This window comes from Bombus bifarius, unplaced genomic scaffold, assembly GCF_011952205.1.
Source record: "Bombus bifarius isolate JDL3187 unplaced genomic scaffold, Bbif_JDL3187 scf7180000009125, whole genome shotgun sequence".
Taxonomy (NCBI): Eukaryota; Metazoa; Arthropoda; class Insecta; order Hymenoptera; family Apidae; genus Bombus; species Bombus bifarius.
This window is the reverse complement of record NW_022884914.1, coordinates 4,595,477-4,621,276: the sequence shown is the minus strand read 5'-3', so window position 1 is coordinate 4,621,276 and position 25,800 is coordinate 4,595,477. Positions and strand designations below refer to the sequence as shown.

The window sequence follows — 25,800 nt, the reverse complement described above, 5'->3', positions numbered from 1 at the left end:
GTCTCGTATAGCGTACGATGGCTTTCAGCTGCTTAGATGGAGCCCGCCAATTTCCGGTCGCAAGGTGCTGCTGCACCATGACGGAAAAATATCGCGCGTATTCAGCGTCTTTCTAAGGTGGTTAACCAAAAGGAGGGTCACGTATTACGACGACAGGCAAAAAGAGGAGCGGAGGGAAAAAAAGGGAAAGAACCGATCGTAGAGCGCGGCGAAAAAGGCTCGTTCAGCAACGGCGAATTCCTTTTCCCCCACCCCTATTTTTCATCGACTTCTTTCTCTTCTGTCTTTCTTCTTTCATGGCACTTCAGCTTCTCGAAGAACCCTTACGCGCTATGAACACTCGAACTGGCCGGTAAAGTCGCTTAATTGACATTCTTCTTTCCCCTTTGCGCACCGGTTATGACGACAACCGGCTATATTTCTGAGCTCCTCTCGCATTGTAATGAAAAGCTCCGCTTTCGTGCACATGACGGTTTGAAGAAGAGAAGAGGAAGCTGCGAAAGAAGAAGGATACACGGGCGGAGAACACTCAGACGATTTTTAAGGGAGTACTGAACACACAGGGGTCTCGAATGTGCTTGGTCTTTATTCGGCTTTGAGTCGCAGCAAGTCGGATTCTTTTGAAATGGCGACTGATGAACGGGAACGCGTGAAACACCGTTCTTAATTGAAGAATACACGGGTGAGGGATTGAAGTACGTGGAGGAAAATGAACGTGTAAAAAGATTCTGTCTTTAAGTAATTCTATTGTTTAGTATTTACGTGTTCTTGTTTGAACTTGTATGATAAAAGGTATTCGGAATGTAGTTGTTGAAACAGTATATTTTTATGAGTTCTCTAGGTTTTACTATTGACTCTCTTATAGTTAATATTGAATTTTTACTAGATTTTATTTTTAACCGGTTAATGGAAATTTTTTATTTTATTAAGGAAATATACTCGATGCCAACTGATTTCTGCTGCTTGCATTGTCGAAGTAGAAATAAAATGAAATACCGCAACGCCTTTCATCAGGAGTACACAAAAAAGACATCTTTTTTCTAAGAGAAAAATTCTGCATTTCGAAATCCTACGAACGATGATACACTGTTATCATCGCGCTGACGCAGAAAACTACGAAAGTGTAAAGCTCCCGTCGCTCTAACGAAACGTCAATTATGTCGCGTGCATATGAACGTCTTTAAATTGTTTCCGCGAAAAGTACGTTTATCCTTTCGACGATAAAGCGTAAAGTCAAATTACTAGAACGCTGTCTTTTACGTTATGTTAGTGTTCTTTTCCGTGACAACGAACCATGGGCCTAGATATTGAACTGTCTACCCAGGTATTTTTTCGTGAAACCACTCGGTCGCTTAGTCATCACGAACGACGTACGTGCTTCGTCGCCAGAGGATATAATATATGTACGTGTACATATATACGGCTCGCTTGATTTTCGTCTCGTTACACGTTTCTCTTTTGCTCGAGCTTCGAAATAAGAGATGGAAGAAAGCGCTTCTTTCTCGAGAAGCTTGCACAGTGGCGGTGTAAATTGATGTTCTGACAATACGTTTGTTATTCTGTTCTTTTCTCTTCTCTCTTTTCTGTTCTCTGTTATGACTCGGCGTGAAAGCGTTTCTTTTCTTTTTTCTGCTGGAAAGTAACTTTTGATGGTGGAAAAGAAAAAGAAGATGGAATGATAGGAACTGAATTTTATAGACAAATTTTATTGCTCGAGTTACCCAAGTAAGTTAGAAGATTTGGCATAGGAGAAGAATAGAAAAATTAATGGAATCGAAGATATTTAAATAGAGAATGAGTAGTGTACCTAGAAAAATAAGTCGAAAGAAGGTACTTAAAAACGCGATAAACAGAATGGAAAGAATGGTGCGTAAAAAGATCTCTACATAATCGAAAGATTTGGAAGTTACGTGAAAAAGTAAAAAATTAAAAGCTTGCAAGAGTTTAAAATCATCAGCGCAAGGGCAATGTTTAAAAGAATACTAACAACAACAGTAGAAAATAAAAAAATTGAAAGTATCGCTGATAAAAGAAGCTCCTAAACAAGAACCACAAGAATGTCCAAAAAATATAATACCAGAGCGTTATAGGAATGAGGAAGCACGGAGGAAGAACAGAGAACCATAAAGGTTGACATAAAGTAGCACAAATAGTAGAATACGCGTAATACGGACATCGAGGAAAATGGAAAAATAGAGAAAGACCGACGCGAGGGTGAAAAATAGCAGACTACAAGCACGAAGAATCATAATGATGAAGAAACATAGGTACGGCAATAAACGGTAGCAAAAACAGAAGAATAGCTGGCAACGGTTTCCAAAAATGAAGGAGCACAGACGGTTAAGCGGTGATAGAGAAGAAATAGCGGATCAGAGGAAAAGTTGGGAAAGGCAAGGAAGCGAGGAGTATAAGGGGAGGAACTAATCAGAATGGTTATTCAAAAATCTTGACGATGGAAAACGCCTGGCCGCGAGCGTTCTGCGTGGTACGGTCGGACGATCATCGGGAGAAAATGCGAAGCAGCCGCGGAAAAAAAATCCGACACAAAGAGAATACGGGAATGCGTGAACCCACCCGCTTCAACGTACCATTGTCTCGAATTCTAAAGCGGCTATGTATCCGCGATTTTCATGGCTGCCTTGATTTCCACGGAGCCTATTCGGCGATGATTTGACCTCGTGCCCATTCACTCCCTTGTATCGCCATATGTACAACACGTATCACTCGTTAAACTACTCGCCTTTCTTTTTTGTACAGCAGCGTTTTTGAATATAGATTTTTGTTTGATTAAATATTTCAGTACGATTGCTATATTTCTTCCATACTTCGCATGTATTGCACATTTGTATGTTTTATATTTTATAAAGGCTGTTCGATTGCCTGATGTAAATATCTTCCTTCGTGTTTGTATTCAAGGAATACATATGTACGTGAAGTGAGAGAATCGGTTCTAATTTAGATTGTAGTTTGTATCGCTGAGTCATAATGACATCACACGGTCCATAACAATTTAGATTAAATTACTGTTAATTTTAGAGTATTTAATATTACTTGGTATTTTATATTTGATTACCTGCGAGTTCTAATGGCACAAACTGAAAGCATCGAGCATCAACTCTCATTTTATCAATCGCGTAACTGCAAATCCTAATATAGAATCCCTTATCCAAACTAAAACGCAAGCGGTGCAATATAAAGCGCATAAAAATCCAATTTCACCCGTACGAAGAATGTATTCCCTCGGTAAAAATCCGAGTTATTTGCCATGATATCGCACGGGTACACTGAGGAGGTAAGAATTTCCAGACAGAAATCGAAAGGCTCTGATATCTTGGAATCTGACTATATACTTTATTGCCAGAAACGTCAAAAATAGCCAGCAGATATAGGAATTCCAGCTCGACTTTGGTATTTCAGGCAGAAAACGGGAGTATGCTCGAGGCTAGTCGGCTCGCCGACGGTTTCACTGAAACTTCATCAACGTTGTCCCATTTAAAAGCGTCTTCGCGGCCAAGCAAACCGAGGAAGGCAGAGAGATATCGGGATCCGCGTATCTCGATAAATCGTTCCGCAGAACGCAAACTTCGCGGCAGTCAATCTCGTAAGAGCCATGGTTCTCGAACACCGCCTTCGGGGCTATGGTTATTAATTACACGATCTGGCTGCTCGTTAATTGAAGACAAACTTCCTCCGCGGGCAAAAACAAGTAGACAATTAAGAGAAATACCGGAGCGTCGGCGACGGTCGTAGTCAGCGGATCTTCGATACCGTCTGCCCTCTCGAGCCAGTTCTAATTATTAACGACCGCAATTACTACGGTGTTTCCTGTGATAATATCTTTCAGCCCTGTTGTAACTTCGTACGCGGGGAGTCAGGGAGCTATCACGTATCAAGAGACAATGGGAGTATGTATCTAGGAATCTAATATGGTTCATCGAGTGACGATATAGCGGTAATTTTGGTGACTGTGCTATAGAGACGTTGATATACTTGGAAGAATGTATTGGTAATGATAGATAAAAGATTTTCATGTTTAGAGTAATTGCTTTTAAGAGTAAAACAATTCTTTAAATATCTAAGGATACCAAGCATTGTATATGTACAATTTTATATCTCAATTGATATCATTGGTGTGGTACAAAAGTTTAGATTCCATTGCTTAATTCTTTCTGAATTTCTTTATAACGAGGTAAAAATAATTTTGAGAAAGTTAATCCGATGTTCAGTTATTGTTGCCAAAATATATCGAGCGTAATGTGTTGTTTTTCCAACTATCTGTGTAAATGCATGTCGTTTTAGTTTGCCTGGTATCAAAGTGCAGAACTCGAGGAAGCTTCAACAAGCCTTTTATATGCCTTTTTGCGCAGCTTTATTTTCTAGGTTATATGAGGTGTAAATAAGTTGCAGCTATAAAGTTTATGATGATATATCAGGAGTTAGATGAGATTCAATCTTGATACGTGCTATCAAGAGTCTCAGCGAAAGTAAGCCAGGAGTATATTCCTTGCAGATGTTCTTATCAGTTTTTGTCGCGCTCGATTCTAAAGATATGAACTAAAAAGAAACTATGTTAAGCTAAAAAGGAAATAAAACGACTGTCAACTTGCAAATTACATGGATATCTCTAAGACCATTTTTATCAAAAATATCTTTGTTACTTCTAACAAATTTTATTTAACCTTTAAGTTAGTTATTTATCATTTATTTGCTCTATTCTACTGCACGACTATAAATTCTACTAAGGATTTTAATTTCAAAAACTATTAAAATACAAGTTTTTGCACTCGTTTTATAAATTGTCTCAGCAATGCTTAAAAGGTACACGAGCTTTTCTTGAAATAACGAACAGAGATATCGCGATTTTAAGGGAACTTTCCTTCAGAAGAGAACAAACATCTACGTAAGAATGGCTTCTTATTGGATGAAACCGAAGAATCGTAGAACAGCAGAATTTCGCTATCGCATCCATAAAATATCGTATTAGTCGTGCACATTTTCAAACGTCCCACGCAGAAGCTCGGTTTTATTTCGAAACCAAAGACACGTTGCCCGAAAGGATAACGTTTATCTAGCCACTTAACCGTCTTGTGCGGGACCGTAAGCGTTTTCCAATGCATAGCTGCGAGCTAAACGAGACGTATCCTTCCAATCCTTTAACCCTATTTCGATCCACGCCCGCAAAAAGTCTGTCGATGATCGAATCGGAGCGACCGTCGATCCTCCATTTGTCTTCCACTAAACATATTCTCGTGTTTCATTAGCATAATTATACAAAAAATTGATGAAAATTGATAGACCACAGCGGTTGATCGAATTGAGCGCGTATTCTACCGAGAGACGCGTTTTCTTAGACCCTTGTTGGCATTTTTTAATAAAAAGTCGATTGTACATATTTTTGAAATCATGCTTTTCGAAAAACTCTGCTCTGCTTTTCCAAAATTGTATAATAGGATACCCCTTTTAATAGTGATTTTCGCTAGTTCGAGTTCGTAACGCTAATAAGATGAAAAGATTCTAATGAAATTGTGATGGGAAGCTATGAGTGATAGAAAACAAGTGGATGAACAAGCTCGAATTATACTTCGAATTTTAACGGTGCACTATGAAATTTTGCATTCGTGGACAGCCACTTTCCGATGCTCTTTCTCGAGCTTCCGCCGGTGAAAATAATTCATCGTGACCCGGTACCCTTGCTCGAATGTAATGGAATAAAAATACGATATCTTGTCGTATAAAAGCGAGAGAGAATTTTTCAACCGCTTTTCTACAGTTGCCAAAAAGAATTACAAATAAGTTGGTCAGCGGGAAAATGGTAGAAAAGGATTAATTCAATTGAAGTTTGAAAATGAATCGTTCATTAGTCACCTTGGAACTTCACTTAACATAGTTCCAAGCTGGAACTACGTGCTTTACCTTTGCTTCTTACACGAAGTATGATTTTCGTATGACAGTTTGTCGTTCGCCGGAAATGGGTTTGTTCAACGAAGAATAGAACAAATAAACGTGACAGTGAACAGCTCCAAAATTATGTACATTTTTTACTGAAACAAACAAGTGATAACTCTACTAATGATTTATCGGTGTAGGTGGAACGAAAACAAAGACGACAACAAAATCTAAATGAAATAAAACGTTTCGTTAAATAAAACAGGAAAGCTTGGACCAACGATTTTCCGACATTTCGGTTTTTCACGAATCTAAAGACTTCTCTGTTCTAATCAAATATTTTATGCTCTCTATAGTTTATGGAAAAACATAAACTTCCTCGAGTCAAATCAATAAAAAAAGTTTCTTTTATTAAAATTTAATCTTTCCAGAGCTTTCTGTCGAATTTTACAAATATATGTTTTGTTAATCAAGATGAAATTGGAAATTATATTTTTATATTTTACATCATTCAAAATTATTTAAACTCGAAACGTTGGAATAAAATAACGATAATATTCATTGAAGAAACGTTTGGAAATGTTTTATTTGTGAAAGGAATAAAAATCGTAATAAAAAATTTTACTTCGAAGTTACACAAAGGCAAATGATATAGCAGGAATGTCCATGATGGAATATGTTCGCGATTAGTTATCCGGAATTTTCCGCCGAGTTTCACAAAGCTTTGTGGCATTGGAATTTTCTACAAATGAATGAAGCAGGTGAAGCATTCTAAAACGTACAATCAGATAAAATTCTGATAGACTCCCTGGGACAATTCCCATGAATTCGAGAAAATGAAACTGTGCATAAACTTCCTATAAAATTTAAATTCAAAAATTAAATTTGCCGGATAAAATCTACCTGTCATGAACTACAACGAGCATTAACGCGATGAAATAGAGAAATGTTCAAAAGAAATAACAGCAATATCTATGAATATCGAATGATCGACGTATAAAAGGCGAATACAAGACTTACAAAAGGAAAAGCGAGAGAAATAGAAATACGGTAAAATTTTGTTTATCTTGAGAGAAATTTCTGGAAGTAGAATCAATGGTAACGGTAATTGCATTCGGGAAACCTTTTAAATAAACTGGTTCTTGCGGTGGTATCGCGTCGCTTTTGTGCCCATTGATAAGTTAGAAAGTTTGTAAGGAAGTCGTTGCAAAGCATGCTGTCTGTAACAGAAATTCATCGAGGCAGTTCCTTTCAAAATTCACTACAATTCTATCGCAAATTCCAAACGCAAGTAAATTGCGCGAGTTATGGAAAATTAAAAGCTATTGACTTTATTCCGATGACTAATACGTGCATAAAGAAACTTTCTCAATCTCTTTCATCTTTAATTTGCTTATTTCAATTTTATTCGTAATTACCTGATATTTATTTTCAATATACACTAAATTTTCTTCGGACAGTTATTGTATTCGCTTGAAAATTGGAAAACGTTACAAACCTATTATATCGTAGTAGGTCATTTAGTTTGATATCTTATACTATACGTTAACAATTTTGTTTAAAACGGATGTAGATTAAAATTCGTAATTTACCACCAAAATTCTCAAAATTTCAAAATTATTATAATTTGAAATGAAAAATGGCATGTGTCCTGGAATTTTTCAGCAGGGATGTATTCCTAATTTAAATTTTGAATATTCTGTGCCATGATTTTTATCGAACCATCCATTGTGACTAAAACATGATCATCTGCTTCAAGCCGATTCGAGTTCGATAAAAGCCTGGCTCTTGTTTCCACAATAAAAATGAAGATTTTTCCGTCTCTACGTCGCAGTAACTTCGGCATCAGCTATACGGCGATACGAGTGTGTTCTTCCTCTATAAAAAGGGCCGTAAAAGTACGGACAGCGGTTCACCGAGCAAGACAATTTCGAAAAGCGCAGGTAATGGCGCCTACCGGGCGCCATTCACGATTTACACAGTCCTTGAAGCAGGTTTTGCCGCCCTGGAGTGCCGCTTTCTTTCGTCCGCAGAAATCTCGACATCTTTCTTGGACAGGTCGCTACGTCTTTCAACGTGGCTTCAAAAGAAATCTTATCTGCGCTGAGTTCTGCGACAGTATCTGGCAACATTATAGAGTGGTATATTGGTCGGATTTGCGCAAGGTTGAAACGCAAAGTGCATGAGGAAATTAAGGGAACGATACGAGACGGGCTAGCGATAAGCTTGTAAAGGACGATGGAAATTTTATGGGCTCTCTTATTTGTCTTCTGATTATTTTTTAAAATATATTTTATATATACGTACGTAATAAAGTACGATAAGCTGCTTGATCCATTTAATTTGTTTCTAAGTGCTCTGCAGTGTTAAAGGAAATGATAAGTTCAAGTAATGATACATTCAAAGATGATAGACATCTCTTATATTTTTATTTATGAGCATCTCTTATATTTTATTTAAGACCAATTGTCTGGATAAATATTATTTTGACTTTATACTTAATAAGTAGGAGTACTTGACCTTGAAAAGGAAGAACTCATTCTGAATTTGGAATAATCGCAGCCTGAAGGAAATATTACGCGGATCTCTGCTCTTCTACAAACTAGAGCTACAAACTCTCGCGTAATTACCTAATTTCCATCAAGCATTTTCCACAATTCAACAAAGAAAGCCCATCAAAGTTTTAGTTACATTTACCTTCCGAATTCGTTCCAGTATGCCCCGTGTCTCTTTATTTTAACCAAGAACAAAATGACACAGAGGTTGTCTCTTCCATTAAAGAAAATGATAGAAAACGTTTCGTTGACGAACATGTAGAGATGCACATAGGTAAAAGGTTACCTGCAAACACGGCCATGCAGTAAATTGCGGCCGCAATTGCGCGTTCTCGTTTCGTCTATGTTTCATCAGATTCGAAAATCGTTCCAGCTTGGAGAAACCAAGAACAACGTCGATTGCGTGTCTCAGATGAACGACATTCCTCAGATCGAACTTTATCATCGCGATATTTTACTTGCCGATTTTGCTATCAATGTGATCTTAACATTCAACTGATATTGTTAGCTTAGAAATTAAAATATTTAATTTTAGATCATTTAATTCTATTTAGTGACTACATTTCGTAACAAAGATAATTTTCATCATATGAAATACAGAATACTAAATAAGATTTATGTGTCCCGAAGTTAAATACATTGGTCGAAATTTGTATGTACCTAACTATATCAATTGAGCATTAAATCCGATGAAATCATTAGAGGCTATTCTCGTAATTGCTAGAAGGATACTAAATCAAAGGGAGAAGACGCTGAAGAGTGCACAATCACCGCTGCGTTGTTACCGGTAATCGTGGGGAAGACAGAGCCTCTTCAAACAGGACACGTCCTCGAAGATGGAATCGAGCGAGTTTGGAACAAGAGATGTTGTTCCATTGTGCTCGCGTTCGCGGAGTTAAATTGTTTGTGACTTGTAATTCGTATAGAAATTGGTTGATAGTTTTATCAAAACGTTATTGAACAGATGATGATATTTTTCAAAATCAACCAATCACTTCATACCAATTGGATATATATTAAAAACTACCAGACGAAACTGACCAATTCGTAATTTTTCATAGAAAGTTTACGGATTTACAACGATGAATTCTTAGCGATTAAATCAATTTTTCATGAAGTGCATGAAAAGAAATTTGTTTTCCTCGTTTCATAACATATTTTCTAATAAATCTTCCACTTTTATCTTTTTTCGCCACCCACTTCGCGCCTCAATCGTCAGTATTTCCAATATTAAATATTCCGCCAATTAATTCATCTCTACATCGTCAAAAGTATCCCAGCCATAGCGTCGAATTAACATCACTATCACGAGCTACTTAAATCGTATATTCAAATTTAGAGGAGGATTCGTTCCAATTTACACTTAACTACCCTCGTCACGCACGCCAACGATGTATACACGCGTTACGTTACCACATATAGCAACGTTAAAACTATACCTAGCTACTACAACCAATGGAACATCGTTTCTCGTTGGTTAGAGTTTCCTGGACACACGAAACTCTCCAATCCACTGTATCGTGGTGAGGGAGACATTGTAACCACCGAACCTATCCTCTGTTCGCTGGATAAAACAAGAGTTTCGTAGTGCTAATTTAGTGCAGGTGTTACCAAACGGATGTGACGCGTAGCCTTCGCGAAGTGTCCATCGGGACGGCGGATTTACGCTGGAAATGGCTGCTCGATCATCCGTCTATCCACGGAAATTACATTCCCGGATATCGGATCATTTTTGCGTTGAACGATAACGTTCCGTTGTTTATTCATTGCTGTAGAGTACCGTAAAGGTCGCTTTTAGTCGGCTTATATTTCGTTGAAGGCAAACGAGTAGGGACCATTGAAAACTTTCACTCGGTGAATAGAATGAATGGAATAATGATGCAAGTTTCTCAAATGTGCAACTAATCTAAAATATTTCATAAAATGATAATGAGAAAAGCATGACAAAATGAGAGAGGACGGACTGTGATGAAATTGAAATTATAAATAGAGAATTAAATTTAATTCGTAATAAAATTTCACGATTCAACATAATACACAGAAAGGTTTCAAGAAAATCATAATTTTCGAGACAGTTCTATCTTTCTATGAAACTCGTTTCCTCCTTAACAGTTTAACTGGCAGAGACATTTCGAAAGACTTGATGCTTTAATTAAAACTCAATAACTCCTGTACTTGGAAGAAACCGAGTGGGCATTCGCGATACTCAGCCAATTTACTCGTTTTCTCAAAACGACCCTGTCTTTCCGAGCTAAATTAATGAAAATTGTTGTGTCGCGTCGCCCGTCGTGGGAAACGTTCTAATTCCACAATCGTTATTTGAGGGATTTTTCGAGGCTTCCGCGTCGAATTAAGTGGACTTGTCCGAGAGATTCTCCGACCAATTTACGCTTAGAAAGACCTCTCTCTTTATTTCGAAAAGTAACAATCGCGTAGCCGATGCCCGTCTTAAAAATCCTATTTAAAACGAACCACAGCGACGTCTTTCGTTATGTATTTTTCTTTTTTGCTTTTCTCTTTTTTTTTTAACCAAGATACCGAGATAGCAGTTTTTCTGATTTAGAAAAGTCACTTTTCGCGTTATCGAAGAGGACGAGGGAGGAATGGAAGAGTAATCGAATGGAACGCGAGGATTCTAGATGTCTCGAATTCGAGCTTACAAGCATCGAGCATCGTTGGCTTTGTGCATTCCTGACCGGTGGATGTGATTAAATATCGATCGGCTGCTATGTCAGGAGAATAAGACTGGCCGTGTAAATAATTTCGCTGAAAGTGCTTCATATCGTAGGCATAATTGAAACGCGTCCAGCCACGGTAGAGAATAAATGGAAAATAAAACGCGGAAAACAAAAGGAAGAATAAAAAGAGACGCAATCAAAGTAACGAAGAAAGAGAAATATATTACCAGGGACTGAGAAAAAATTCACATCAACACCGTGAACGAACGTAATGATAAATGAATACGTTCTTTAAGTTTCGATCAATATACGCTAAGAATAATTGATAATTCGATATCGGTTAATCGATACCAGGGACGATGCTCACCGTAGCTGATACACAGTCTGGGAAACGATCGACTCTCCGTTGATATATTGCACACCGGCTATTTTTTACAGAGACACGCCAACATGTAAAATCGTGCCGTTGGATAAGGCAAAACAGTCACGTTTCCACGGCGAACGAAACAAGCGGTCCAAAGTAATTAAACTATATCCTCGATCGTCGCCGCTCTGGCTATGACAGCTTCCGATTGAGCATTTTGCTAAATTCAATAAAACTTTTGCTTCTTCGTGCACACGGAATCAACTCTATTGATACGCGTTCGTTTTCTTCCTGTCTCAACCTCGTATTCTCTTTTGTGCTCGCTCGGATCGTTCTCGCGCCAGCTTTCAATAACGCGACAATAAAACCATCTGGTTCCCGTAAAAATCGCTGCGATAGCGCGGAGGCACGCAGGAAGGTGTACGACGAATTTTTCTCAAGGTTTTGGAAAGCACATATACAACTTTGATTTAAGGGAATTAATGGAGATTGATGACAGCAATTTTCATTTTCGAGCGGATTACACAGAAACATAAAATGTTTTTGACATGACGAGATGTCAGTGTGGTCAGATAAAGAAATTTGTTTTTGAAATAGATCTCTTTGAGTTTTACTACAATTCTATATATTCAAAGTTATATCGATGAAGGATAAAATTGACCGCATTATCGGTACAGTAATTTCTACTTCTATAAAATTTCAGACCATTCAATGAAATGAAAATGTGACCATAATTAAATAGCACTTCGAAAAATTACATGAAAGTATTTAATACAGAAAAAATTTCTTTACTCGTCGAAGGATAATTATAGAAAATTGTACCTACTGAGAATTCACTTCTGAAATAAAATGTCTAATCGATTCTGTACGCAAGTACGTTCGGTTAGATAGAAACTGCGGAGGATCTTATCTTCGCAGGAACCTTTCTATGTCGAAGAAATAAGTTTTCCTTTTGCTCGCCACGAGATTTCGTCGGCCTTTTACATTTACGATTGTGGGACGGAACCGGTCAGCCGTGCCGATTGTGCAGATCGTAGCACCCGATATTCACGAATGAAAAGCCGGGATTTCGCGGTACCACAGCGAAAGAAGTAGAAAGTGGGCGGAATAAGGGTAACGGCAGCGATAAGTGGGATAAAAGAAAAAGGAAATTCCTGATAAACTGTACGGGGAAACTAATCCTGACGGCAAACATTTTGAGATATTACAATTAGAATGGTTGCTTTCGTGTTTCATCTTACGATTGATTGAGATTGCAGGCGTTTAATTAATTAACACTATAATCGTAATTTCAGTGCTATCTCGATGACATAGATGTTAATTTAACAAAGTTCTTGTTTCAACCTTTTGATGTAACACAGTACAGATGCATTTATAATTAAAAAAAATTAGATTTATCAAATATATATAAAATTACAGGTCTAGTTCTTTTCAAAATGACGATAATATACCTCTTTTCTTTTTTATTTACATAAAATGATTATTACAGGGGAAATGGAACTTACAGCATCAACGATAAACACGTTAAGACAGATCGGCATTATACATGGACGTTAAACCGTGTTTAATATATGCAAATGCACATTACCGTAACTTGTCCGTATCTAGGAATTAGTGGAATTTAGTTTGAGCAAACTTCCTGAATACTGATTGGCAATGGTTGAGTTGTAAAGATCGACCTACATTCCCAAAGATTGACCTTTATTCGCATCTATCTCGAGAGACCCGATAGAAGAACATCCGTCTACAGCTTTCGTACAAAAATTTATCATAATCCTTATAAATTCAGATATTTCTAATAATATTGTCAACTTCGACCGATATAAACTCTGTACGTAAAATACATAGAATACACGATTACAATCGACACTCTCTTATTAAAACTACTATTCTCTGTTTTAGGTGACAGTCAGGGACGATGGAAGGCCATCTTTGTCCTCGACGACCCGCGTCGTGATCGCGGTAGCAGACATAAACGACCACGGTCCAGAATTCGAGCAAAAGTTCTACACCGTTCAGATCCCAGCATCACCATCTACCGACAAACCACTGTTCCAGGTAAGCTACCACCTCCGGAATTACCCTAAAATCGATCTTCGTAATTCTATCCGACCTTCTAGTTGAGAATTAGGAACTGGCATCGCACCATTTTCTCCGAGTCTCGATGTAATCGAAGAAACAGACGGTCGTCTGTATTCTGTCCCGTTTCGTTTTTCTCTTTGTCTCTTTGTACACCAAGTAGAAGTAATCCCCCGTATCTTGTTGTATATACATATTATCCGTTCGCTCGTGAAGAATCATCCCCCGTCCCGCGACAGGTGTACCACTCGTCCAAATGTACGTATGCCAAACCGAAGGGAGCCGCGAGAGTTGGAATGGACAATTGTAAGAGTTGTAAAGGATTCGGGAATTTTCAGTAAATTCGAAAATTTTGATTCCAATTCGAGGAACTGTTCTCTTTTGCAAGTCCAAGTTTCGACTCGCGTGCTTCCCTTGAGTCGAGCGCAAACCGATCGGAAGTGAACGTTACCGAGTGAAATTTAACACAAGCTAATCTTTTAATAGTATCGACAAATCTATTGGCTTGAGAGTATGAATTCTAGTTTGATAGTTATCGAAGTTTGATATTATAGTATGTAGTGTGATGTTAAAGTTTGTTGAACGTAAGGTATCTGTTATTGGCTATGCTTCTCTTACCTAAAAGAATTATTATTCTACTTTTTATAATTATTGCACATTGTTTTTAAAGAGCGCTATCTCTATTTCTAGAATTATTAAAATTAAATCACTCGAGGATTATGTTGCTGAAAATTAACATTAATTTACGATTACCACTTCCCTGCAAATCAGTAGCGTTCACTTCGAACAGACCAGTTTCGCTGTCGGCTTCGGTCACCCGATCAAACCGTCTGAAAATAGTGTCAGAACCTCACGCTTTTCTGTAATGAAAGCCAAAATCTTCCAACAGAACCAACTGTATCGATACCGAAACGTCGCTTCCCAAACCCACCTATTTGTTGGCGATTGCTTGGAACCTGTCTTAATTTTGTACGCATATATCGCACGACGTACTCAACACGATACCGAAATGTAGAAAAATTCTGATATAAAGCTCATGAGAAAATAGGAAGAAGGAATGAAGAATGGGTCGGTCGCTCGTTATCGAAAGTGTTCTTTCTTGGAGACTTGTTTTCGATGTGATCAAAGCAACCCACCGGTGACTATCATAGCGTGAAAGAGTTGAGAGATTTAGCACACGGACACCCTCGCACGGAATTCTCCCGCAGACTTGTCGTTCTTCGAATTTACGGCGAGAAGACACACTCCTGGTTACGCGATGGCGCGTTTCACGCGTCGGCAACTTTGGGATCCTGAGGACGGAAATCGCGGTTAACGAGTTCCCTTTGTGACGACCTTTGGTCCACCGCTGTTCTGAGAACTAGCGATCGATCCTGGCCTCGACTGCTTTCAATTTTGCGCGTTACTATTTGTTTAAAAACATATAGAATGGACGTTGGCCGATTTATTGAGGTATTAACCGTAAATAATACGTCACGTTCAGTTTTATGTCTTTAATCGTTTCAATGGTTACGATATGTTTGTGTCGAATGAAGTTTCAGTCAGACATTTATTGAATAGTAAAATTGAAGTAACTAAAATTGTATTTGGGTCACATTAGGATCGAAGGAGATTAAGTTTGTACAGAAATTAAGCGGACTGTAGTTGCATAAATTATTATTATTTAATTTATTTTGCAGGAAAGATGCGAAATATTTCAGTTTAGGATTATCAACATATTTGAGAGAAATCTGTCGCCGTGTGCAGTACAGTATTATTCTAACCTTTGCAGCGTGGCTATTACGAAACATTCCATGAGCTGTGAGAATTTAGTAACAGTGTTTTGCAATGTTAAAAAATGTTCTCTGACCTTTTGCAGTATGCTACAAGTTCCTGACGTTTTATAATAATGTTAAGTATAATTGTGAAACATTCCATGTTATTCAGGGGATTTTACTACAATGTTTGCATAGTATAAGAGTTTAAAGCTTTTCAGAATGTAAATTTCGACGACATTCTTACGTTAAACACCGCATACGTCACATTAAAATCGAAATATTTCACGTTGTTTTTAATCATTTTCAAACAAACGTAATTCACTTCGTTCACATAGAGACGTTATTAATTGCTGGTAGTATTACGTTACTACGTGTACGTTCGAAGCTTGTTAAATATTTGCGTAATTCGAAATTTCGCTAGGGGAAATAAGATAATAAATGCTGTTATCGAAGGCAGTAGAGGGAGGAACCTGATTAATCCGATGTCAACAGTGACAATAGCTTTCACAATATACCAGGAATATTCAATATAGTTTTCCACCAACGTCGAATTTTGTCGAGGCCAGATTCGATTTCGACGGATATAAAGTTACGATTGCTCGTTTTCGTAATTTCGGCCGGTCATCGTGTACTACGATCGAGTTACAACTTCTACCCGGGAAAACGCGTTTTACATACCGCATACGTTATGCCTATTCTCGTTATAGGATATACGATTAATTAAATTAAAATTCTTCCAACAAAGAAAAGAGCTACATTTGATATAAATTTTATGCAATAAATTTGCAATAAATTAGAAATGCCCTAATTCTTACGCGCAGTCGCGTACTTGAGTCGTCAAAAAATCGCATCATTGAAGGAAGAGGATTTAAAGCGTAGGTCATGGATCAAATAAAAATACCATCTATTTCACTCGCGCCGTTTAAAACATCGTTAACCGCAATTTCGATAAATTGTCTTTCGCATTTACTGAAGAAAATATTCTCCACCGTATTCGCCAGTAGTACGTTTCGAGCGGTTTAATGATTGGAAAAAGATCAACTGGTCAAAGCCAGCAACTACTTTCGATCGACGTGGCAGGGGGAAAAAAAAGAAAAACACGCGGAGGAGAGGGATGAAAGCGAATTAGCGGAGATAATGCGAAAGTTAAAAGGCTTCCTTCTCTCGTTCTCGACAGAAATCGAGGAACCGCTCGCGGGAGTTCGACCTTTCGATCGATACGTTACTAGAGAATGGAACTTGGGAGACATTTAGCCCCGACAGCTTGTCAGGAGATCCTATCTTCAGGGTAAGGACACCGTTGGCACGTAAAAAAAAAAAAGAAACTAAAAACGCCGTCTCGTGGCACGGGAGCATAAATAATTTCTGCGTAAAAACGTGAAATTGGTCTCGGGTAGTTTACACGAGCTCTTGTGCATTGATTTATGACCCGCTTTTATGTATATATATATATTTTATACATATATTATATGTATATCGACTGTAACGTTCGTTCTAATTATGATACTGCATTTTCATGCAACCCCGCTCTGTGCCCGTTTTTTTTATAAATAGGAGCCGCCATGCATTCCGTCTACTACTTGATCGATCGTCTTTTGTCCTTTTTGCCCGATGCAACCCTTCTTTTTGTACACACGAAGAGTCTCTTGAATCTCGCGCATCATGCGACTCTGAGCGAAACTTTGAACGTAGAACCGAAAGATATCGGTGTGGCGGGGGAGAAAAAGTTGATTTTCAATGAACGCAAACCACTGCTGCTGCTACTTCGTACGCTGAACCCCGGGTAATTGAGGCTCATTCGTAGCTGTCCGGGGATTTGGGTCGAGAGTGGAATTTATCTCCCCGAGTTATTAAGTATCAAGTGCTCACCGGCTTCTTAATTGCATTCAGAGTTCATTGCTCTCTCTTACTCAGGGGGGAGACTAAAAGAATTCGATATGCCTTCGGTATTTCTAATGCGTTCGAAGGAAAACTCGAGGACTTAATTATACCTCGAGTGCCTTTTAACCGAACCGTTGTTCCGGGTGTAAAACTTCAACTTGCTTTTTTTATCCTTTACGAATTAACGCGGTTCTCTAAATGCGTTTATCGTTACGATATTAATCATAAAATACTCGAAATAGCTTTAAACGACTTGCGCTAATTTCGAAAATTAATTTTAAAATCCATAGGAATATTAAAGGATATATTTAATACGATTACCATTTCAGCAACATGTCAAAACTTGCCAAAATGTCTTTTTAATTCCCTGCCAATTCAAATTCTAAACGTTATCTCAAAATATTATTTAGAACGAGATCTTTTATGAATATGAAACGAGACGTTCGCTCAGAATCGCATCATGCGTGGCCCCTTTCTCCATCAGCTCTTTGTATGCGTCCATCTCGAACTCTTCGTCGCGTCTTGCCCGTTTTGCTCGTTTCTTTGTATGTATATATATATACGTATGTATATTATGTTCTTGAATTTTTGCATTTGTCTGTACGAGGCTGTCGCCTGATCATTTTTCCGTCTTTTCTTTCTTCTTTTTCTTTTCCTTTTGTCGTAATTAATAAAAATCATGGCATCGGGGCAAGCCGCTAAGTACGAACGCATGACGCGGAAATGAAAAAGAATGGAATGAAAGGGAATGCTCGTAGCAGACCAGTTTTCTTTCCCACGTATTGAACGGTGTTACTTCGAGAATGAAAATTGCTTTAGGCCATTGCAGCTATATTAATTACTGGGAAACTATACAGAATGTCTTGTTAGATGTCGTAGCTCGAGCTTCTTTGAGTGCATCGTTGCTTCTAACCTATTAACTAATAAATTTCAACTAGGAATGTTAATACGGCGTACGAATCACCAATATCTTGCACCGATCTGTTTATTATTTGTTTCATTTCCATGACTAGAAGTTTCAAGCATTCTTTACGGTATTCACTCAGATCTTCCATTACAATGCTATTTATTTTTTCAATTGAATAATTAAATGCCATTCGTGTCATTCAAACTCGTTATCGCCTGAGAAACAGTGCCAAAACTCCATCAAAAAAAGTAAATTCTCTTATCTTAAATTTCCAACTAAATAATTTAATTTTTAATTCGATCTATCAATCGAAAAGGTCACTCTGCTTACCGAGTGATCTATAAAAATCCTTTAAAATGAAATCGAACGTCAAACGAGAGCCGCCATCAAAGGAAGGCCTCGCGGATCAAGAGGAAAAAATCGTGGGTTAGAAAACCGGCAGCCGATAATAAGCTCTGGCACACGGGGGAAACATGTTCGTTGCGGAAGAAAAGGCAAGCCCGGCATGAAGACTCAGCCCGCCATTTAATGAACCGGCGACGATACATTTTTCCGCGCGGTTCCGCGTGCATCAGCTCGTAGCATCAGCTCAAAACATCGCGTTCGATCCGTGCCTGCCCGCGGAAAGAGCGCGCGGCCTGTGTTTTAATACGCTTTAATGCAGATCGATATTTGGCAATACGGGGAGGCGGAGGTTTCCGGCGTCTCCGTCTGTTCCGCCTCCCCTATGTTCTTTCTTTCTGTATGTTTTATTTCTCCCCGCTCTTTTTTTTTTCTTTATTCATTTCGTGTACCGCATGCTGTCGACTGTGTGAATGCTACGCTTCGAGGTCACGAGCGCAATGTTTCACGATGGATCCAGAGGGAGCAAGACTGAATGAAAGAAGGAAAGAGAAAATAAAAGTATGAGAGAGGGTGTGAGGAAGGTGAATTGAAAAATTTTAGAGCGTGAACGAAATGTTTTAGACAGAATGAGTTGTTTTCTTATTTTAAAATTCTTCTTTTCTTTCTCGTGCTAGATTTGCGTATCTACTTACATACGTAGATTTCATTCGTCGACGAATGCAGACGCGTTCCGCTTTTTCTCTTTCATTTTTTTCTGACGTTCACACTCGGCGTTTGCACCCTGTGTGTGTGTGTGTGTGTGTCTGTCTGTCTGTCTGTTTGTTTGTCTGTTTACGAACGCGAGTATGGAGGTGTGTAATCGTACACACACAGGGTATATCGAGGCTTTTCTTTCCGGACAATTTGCGGCCGCATTTCCGGAATAGCATTATGAATTAGAAGCAGCTTGATACTTGCGAATCGTTCGAGATTCCTTTTCTCTTTCTTTTGATACAGCCGATGGCCGATACTAATGTTCTCTTTTATGTCGTGTACAGCTATGTTAGTAGAGAATGAGAAAACGAAGGAAGCAGGCTTGAAAAGGTTGGTTCTCATTTTTCGTTTGTATTCCTGTACGATAGGTACTCGCGAACGATAAAGACATTGGTGATAACGGGAAAATCCAGTACAGTATCAAAGGTGGTCGCGGTAAAGGCAAGTTCAAAATACATCCAACTACGGGAATGGTGTACTCGCAACGTGGATTTGAAGCTGGACAGGAATACGAGATGATGGTAAGTGGGATGATAGAGAAAATTACATATTTATTTATTATTATTATACATAGAAATATTCCTGCCTTTTCGAACAATTAATATTGTGAAATATACTAATTAAATATGGATAGACTCGGGAAGAATTAAACGATCGATTGTGGCCTAAATATGAAACAGATGAATATTAAAAATTAAACGTTAAATTTAAACAGAAAAATAAATAAAATATGACAATATATGAATATATATAATCTACGTGAATAAAGGAAATAAATAGAAACCCATCAATTTATTCTTCGTTGTTTGGATTACTATAAATAATTTCAATCCTAAATGAATCTAAATTGAAATCACGTTTGATTTAATACTTGCTACAAAATTTACCTTAATTTTTCGCGATTTCTCTGTTAATTAAAATACCAGCATTTAAAATGAGTTCGACTTATAATTTCCAAAGTCTGAATTAAACGCTTGTTACGATCGATCAAAACGTTTCAGAGGGACGATGAATCGCGTAGAATAATTGAACAATTCTTAGTCAAAGAATTAAACAGAAACATTAACTCTACGATGTAGAACCGTTTCGCCGCAAAGGGTTTCGAGCGTATTTTGAACGAAGCACCCTGTAAATCCAACGCGGTCTGTTCAGAAGTCATAATTCATGGTCGATCGGGAAGCAACGTTCCCTTAATACAATTTAAGTTTGAGCTTAACTTGACCGCGCACGCTTCTATTTGCCAGATAAGGGCCGCCGATAGCGGAGAACCGCAGCGCAGTCATCAAACACGGGTATCCGTGCAAGTTGTGGAGGTTCCGAAGGAATCCGAGAATCCGCCAGTCTTCAAGACGAACAATCAGACCGTCGAGGTTACAGAAAGCGACGAGGTGGGCTTCCTCGTGGCACTGGTTCAGGCCGCGGACAAAGATGGCGATTCCCTGTGGTATGATATTGTTGGTGAGTTTTACTATTTTACGTTATTGTTGAGAAAAATAGTTATTTCATATTGTATTCAAGGAATTAAATTGGATAGAATAAAATAATATCATGAGAGCGTATTGGTGGTTATAAGTTTCAGTCGATCATTTGTAGTCAGTTTTGTAGTCAGAATGTGTTAGATACGTACGAAACGTTTTTACAAATAAATATATCTAATATCTTTTTGTTAACAAAGACTAAGTCAGAAAAGAAAGTAATTTACAATTGAATGAATTTTTTAAATCTATCTCCCTGAGCGATAAAAGAATAATCTATTCTTGATATGTATTTTATGGCTGATAGCATTTTTATTTTCTCGTATTGCTGGGTAATTAATTTGAGTGCTGTATCCGTGTTAGCGGAGTTTGAAAACTCGTTAGAATTCAGTCGGTCACGATATCTTGTTAATTGGCGAAATATCGAGTGATTTCGTTGGAATACATTCGAGTGGTTGGAATAGCTCGGGGCCTGAATAACATTTTCAAAGTTGGGAGGATCGAAGTTGGAAAGTTCCACAGCTGGATCGCATAGGTAACAGTTAAACTTCGCGCCACCAAATGGCTAAACTAGTTAGAGACACATCTATGTCACATTTAAATTATAAGACATTTAGAGATCTATTAAGATCCTAAAGTAGAAACAATGAAACAATTTGTTGTCTTTCTTTGTATTTTATCCTTCTTATAATATCTACATATAGCATAGCTATATTTCAAAATTCACACACGCTTGTGTAGCGTGTGTAACGTTATCGTAACAATGTATCTTCTGAATCTGAATTTTATCCAGTTTTACTCTAATATAATTGATAAAAATACTTTTTGACACAACTCTACAGAAATTCATATAATCATCATCGAATGATGGCTGACACAATGAATAGAGTCTTAAGTAATATTCCTTCGCCTAAACGTGAAAGCAAAAGTAACGAACGAGAGAACGACGAATCTACTTGCAGACGGTGACAAACGAGATGAATTCTTCATCGGTCGGGACAACGGAAACGTGCTGCTAGCGAAGAAGCTCGATTGGGAAACACAGAACTTCTACAACCTGACAATCCGTGTTACGGATAGCGTGCACACTGCTGAGACTCAACTGCTGGTCACGGTGATCGACATCAATGATCACCGACCGGAATTTACCGAGAACATTTATCACGTAGACATTTCAGAAAACGTTGAAAAAGGCGAGAAGATTCTACAGCTGCATGCAACCGACGAAGATGAAGACAAGAAAGTATTCTACAGCCTTCACGCTGCCCAGAATCAAGCTTCCTTGGAAATCTTCCACGTAGATTCCGTGACGGGAGCCGTTACATTGAACGAAGTCCTGGATCGGGAGACCATCGAAGAACACGTACTTACCGTGATGGTAAAAGACCAAGGAACGCCCGCAAAACGAAACTACGCCAGGGTTATAATAACGGTACACGATCACAACGATCATGCTCCAGAATTCATCAGCGAGATCATCCAAGGAAAAGTCTACGAAACTTCTCCGATTGGCGCTGCCGTGGTACAAGTTTATGCTATAGACAGGGACAGAGGAGATAACGCAAAAATAACCTACTCGATTACCTCTGGCAACGTAGGTAACATGTTCGCGATAGATCCAGACCTAGGTGTTATTCGCGTGGCTCGAGAGCTAGATCTAAGTGTCTCCTCTGAATATATATTATTGGTGAAGGCTACGGATCATGGTTCTCCAGCTTTGTCCAACACGGTACCTGTACACGTGATGGTCACCATGGCTGACAACGCTCCGCCTAGGTTCATCCAGAAAGAATTATCCGCTGAGATCTATGAGAACCAACAACTGGGTACATACGTGAAACACGTGGAAGCTAGAAGCACGTCCTCGTTGCAGTTCGAGATTGTTCAAGGCAATAAAGACGACACGTTCTTCATGAACCCCAGTACAGGCATCATCGTGATTAAGAACGAGCTAGATTATGAAAAGACCAAGTTTTATAACCTGACGGTGGCGGCGACTAACATGGCCAGCGCAAAGGCACACTGTAACGTAATTGTCCATGTTCTGGATCGAAACGATAACGCGCCCAGGTTCCTGCAAGCTACGTACAACGGAGAAATAAGCGAAGGCGCTAGCATTGGTTCCTTAGTACTCACTAATTCTAGCACCCCACTGGTCATAAAAGCAGAGGATGCTGACTCTGAATTGAACGCCCTTTTGAACTACGACATAGTCGAAGATTTACCTCGAAAGTACTTCCACATAGATTCGAGCACAGGTGCCATTAGAACCGTAATGGTTTTAGATCACGAAAGCATTCCAAAGTTCACCTTCCACGTGAAGGTTTCCGATCTAGGGAAACCGAAATTGTCTTCCGAGACCACGGCCAAGGTCATGATCGTAGTGACGGATGTAAACGATTGTCCACCCAAGTTCCTCGAAAACGACTATAACACCACTGTACTGTTACCCACGTATAAGAACGTCGCTGTGATCCAAGTGAGGGCCGTAGATCCGGACAGTTCCGAGGGTGTCCCACTCAGGTACGTATAACACCATTAAAACGTGCGTGCCTCTGTATTTACGGCCACTTTAAAAGGCTGATTCATATTTATGCAGACTGCGCCGTGGCTTCGTTAGCATTCATTTACTATTATAATTGTTGCATGAAATTTGTATGATCGCCCTCTGATACACGGCCGTTTTTCCTCCGCGCAGAAAGAAAATTACTTACTGCCCACTTGTGTATACCGTCGGTGAAGGGACCAACCTTCCAATTTGCATAGAGGTGCTTGCGTCACTGTTCTTTCTTTTTTTTCTTTTTTTCTTTCGTCGGCACTAAAGCGGAAGGTTTAACGATCCTTTGCACCTTTACCAAGGTAGAACATCGTGTGTTGTCGAAATAGCAATGACCTTTTCTTTTTGTTCCGGTTCAGGTACGACATCATCGATGGAAACAAAGCGCATACGTTCGATATAGACCCCCAGACCGGTGTGATCACGATTTATAATCCAGAACGTATGAAGAAAAGCTATTTGCTAAGGGTCCGTGTCTCCGATGGGAAGTATTCGAACGTTTGCCAGGTGAACGTGATGGTGGAGAACTCGGAGAACTCCGGGCTGATGTTCCAGAAGGACGTCTACGAGGGTACGATCCCGGAGAATTCGACGAGGATCACGACCGTCGCGGTTGTGAACGTTTTGGGCAGCGCGCTCAACGAGCACATCGTCTTCAGCATTCTGAATCCCACCGACATGTTCGTAATTGGACCGACATCCGGCGCGATCCGGACCACCGGAATTAGATTCGACCGGGAGGTTTGCGAACATTACGAACTGATAGTAGAAGCGAAGAGTCAGATGCCGGGCAAAGAGAAGCCAAGGGTGGCGCACGTGATTGTGAATATCACTATATTAGACATTAACGACAACTGTCCTATGTTTGTTAACTTGCCCTATTACGCCGTTGTGTCCGTAGACGCGCAAAAGGGCGACGTTATTACCAAGGCAAGTGTATTACGGTTATTCTTGACTTTACAATCTAAAATGTTGGGTGTAGAGTAGAAGTAAAACGACTGGGACTTGACTAACTTAATATAATCTTCTTGATATTGTTTCCACTACCCTTTCCGTTATTCGTTTTATAAGATTATATTATTAATTTAATTCCCTTTTACTATGGTGGTAAAAGATATTCTTATTTCAAAATTTAAGATATTTTCTTCTTCTAACGCAACATTATAAATAGAGCATTCCACTTGGCTTGTAGGTACATGCAGTAGATATGGACAGCGGTGACAACGGAGAAGTCAGGTATGAACTGAAGAAAGGCCACGGAGAGCTATTCAAGGTATGTCGGAAAACGGGCGAGATATCCCTGAAACAGAATCTGGAGGGTCACAATCGCGAATATCAGCTCACCATTGCCGCATATGACGGAGGTAAACTCGCTATTTACAGCATCTACATTTTAATTGGCGTTTAAATAGTTTTCGACAAGGTTTCGACTTTATTTCAGGCATAACACCGTGCTCTATCGAGGTGCCAGTGAACGTGAAGGTGATAGATCGGTCGATGCCAGTGTTTGACAAGCAATTCTATACGGACAGCGTGCTGGAAAGTATCGAGATACATTCGCCCCTATCTTTGTCTATACAAGCTGAGTCACCGTTGAATCGCAAGCTCATATATAGTATAACTAAAGGCAACGATTTCGAGGAATTCGCTCTGGATTTCAACACAGGTGAGCGAACGTTCGTTGGTCGCACGGCGAAACAGTTTTTCAAAACCGTGGATGAACGATGAAGCGAAGATTGAATTAAACGCGTAGCGCCCATGCACGGAACGATGAAGTTGCAACTCGAACAATGTAGCTTTCAACAACACACGACGATAAGATTCAAAAAAACTGCCACGTTTTCGGTTCTGTCGATTCTGCTCTTTCACATATATATTTTTATTTCTTGCATCATCGTTCCATGCGAAACATGATACGGTCAAATGGTAGTGTATATAGGTATATGTCCTACGAATGAGATTTTTCTTTTCGTCCCATACTTTCCTGTTTCTTTCTTTTTTTTTTTTTTTCTTTTTTTTTACGACGAAAATTTCATCCAATAGCGTCACGACAGCGGCGAACGTGTGTTACATTCGAAATTATAAACGCGCGATCGGCGAATGTTGCGCCCTAAATCCAGTCCCAAATAAAACATCTCCCGAGGATTGTCATTCCAATTCGGCTATGGGACTTCTAATAACTTTTGACCTTTTCATTACTGAAAATGTTCGCTTCATGCTTTATGAAACGTGTTTCTAATTTCCGACGACACAGTTATAGTGATAACCGTTGCAATGGATGAAATAACTTTCTACTTCGTGTATTTCGTGACATTAAATCGTTCATCGCAGTAAATGAAACAGTTTCATATTATTTTATGTATTTATTAACGTTATAAGGTATGACGAACGAATTTATGCATTTCCAAATAGAAACAGTAATGAAGAGGTTAAATATAATATAAATGGTTACCTCGGTAATCTCGTACTCAACAACCGCGCTTTCTACTTTAACGAACGACGTGTTGGTTCCGTTATACATGGTATCCGGTGACTAAATTCTAATCAAGTCACGGTGTAGTGG

General features: G+C 38.9%; 1 protein-coding gene across 9 annotated transcripts in view; it reads left to right on the top strand.

The window, feature by feature from the left end:
* LOC117213806 (fat-like cadherin-related tumor suppressor homolog) overlaps positions 1 to 25,800 on the top strand; it is a 342,029-nt gene that overhangs the window by 299,898 nt on the left and 16,331 nt on the right. For 7 of the 9 annotated variants that reach the window (XM_033459475.1, XM_033459479.1, XM_033459478.1 and 4 more), the window contains exons 6-13: positions 13,386 to 13,541; positions 16,497 to 16,607; positions 19,574 to 19,726; positions 20,450 to 20,663; positions 21,643 to 23,203; positions 23,597 to 24,167; positions 24,430 to 24,601; positions 24,679 to 24,903. In XM_033459475.1, the coding sequence (XP_033315366.1) occupies positions 13,386 to 13,541; positions 16,497 to 16,607; positions 19,574 to 19,726; positions 20,450 to 20,663; positions 21,643 to 23,203; positions 23,597 to 24,167; positions 24,430 to 24,601; positions 24,679 to 24,903 (3,163 nt within the window). The remainder of the gene's footprint in view (positions 1 to 13,385; positions 13,542 to 16,496; positions 16,608 to 19,573; positions 19,727 to 20,449; positions 20,664 to 21,642; positions 23,204 to 23,596; positions 24,168 to 24,429; positions 24,602 to 24,678; positions 24,904 to 25,800) is intronic. The other 2 variants (XM_033459477.1, XM_033459476.1) reach the window with 1 other exon arrangement.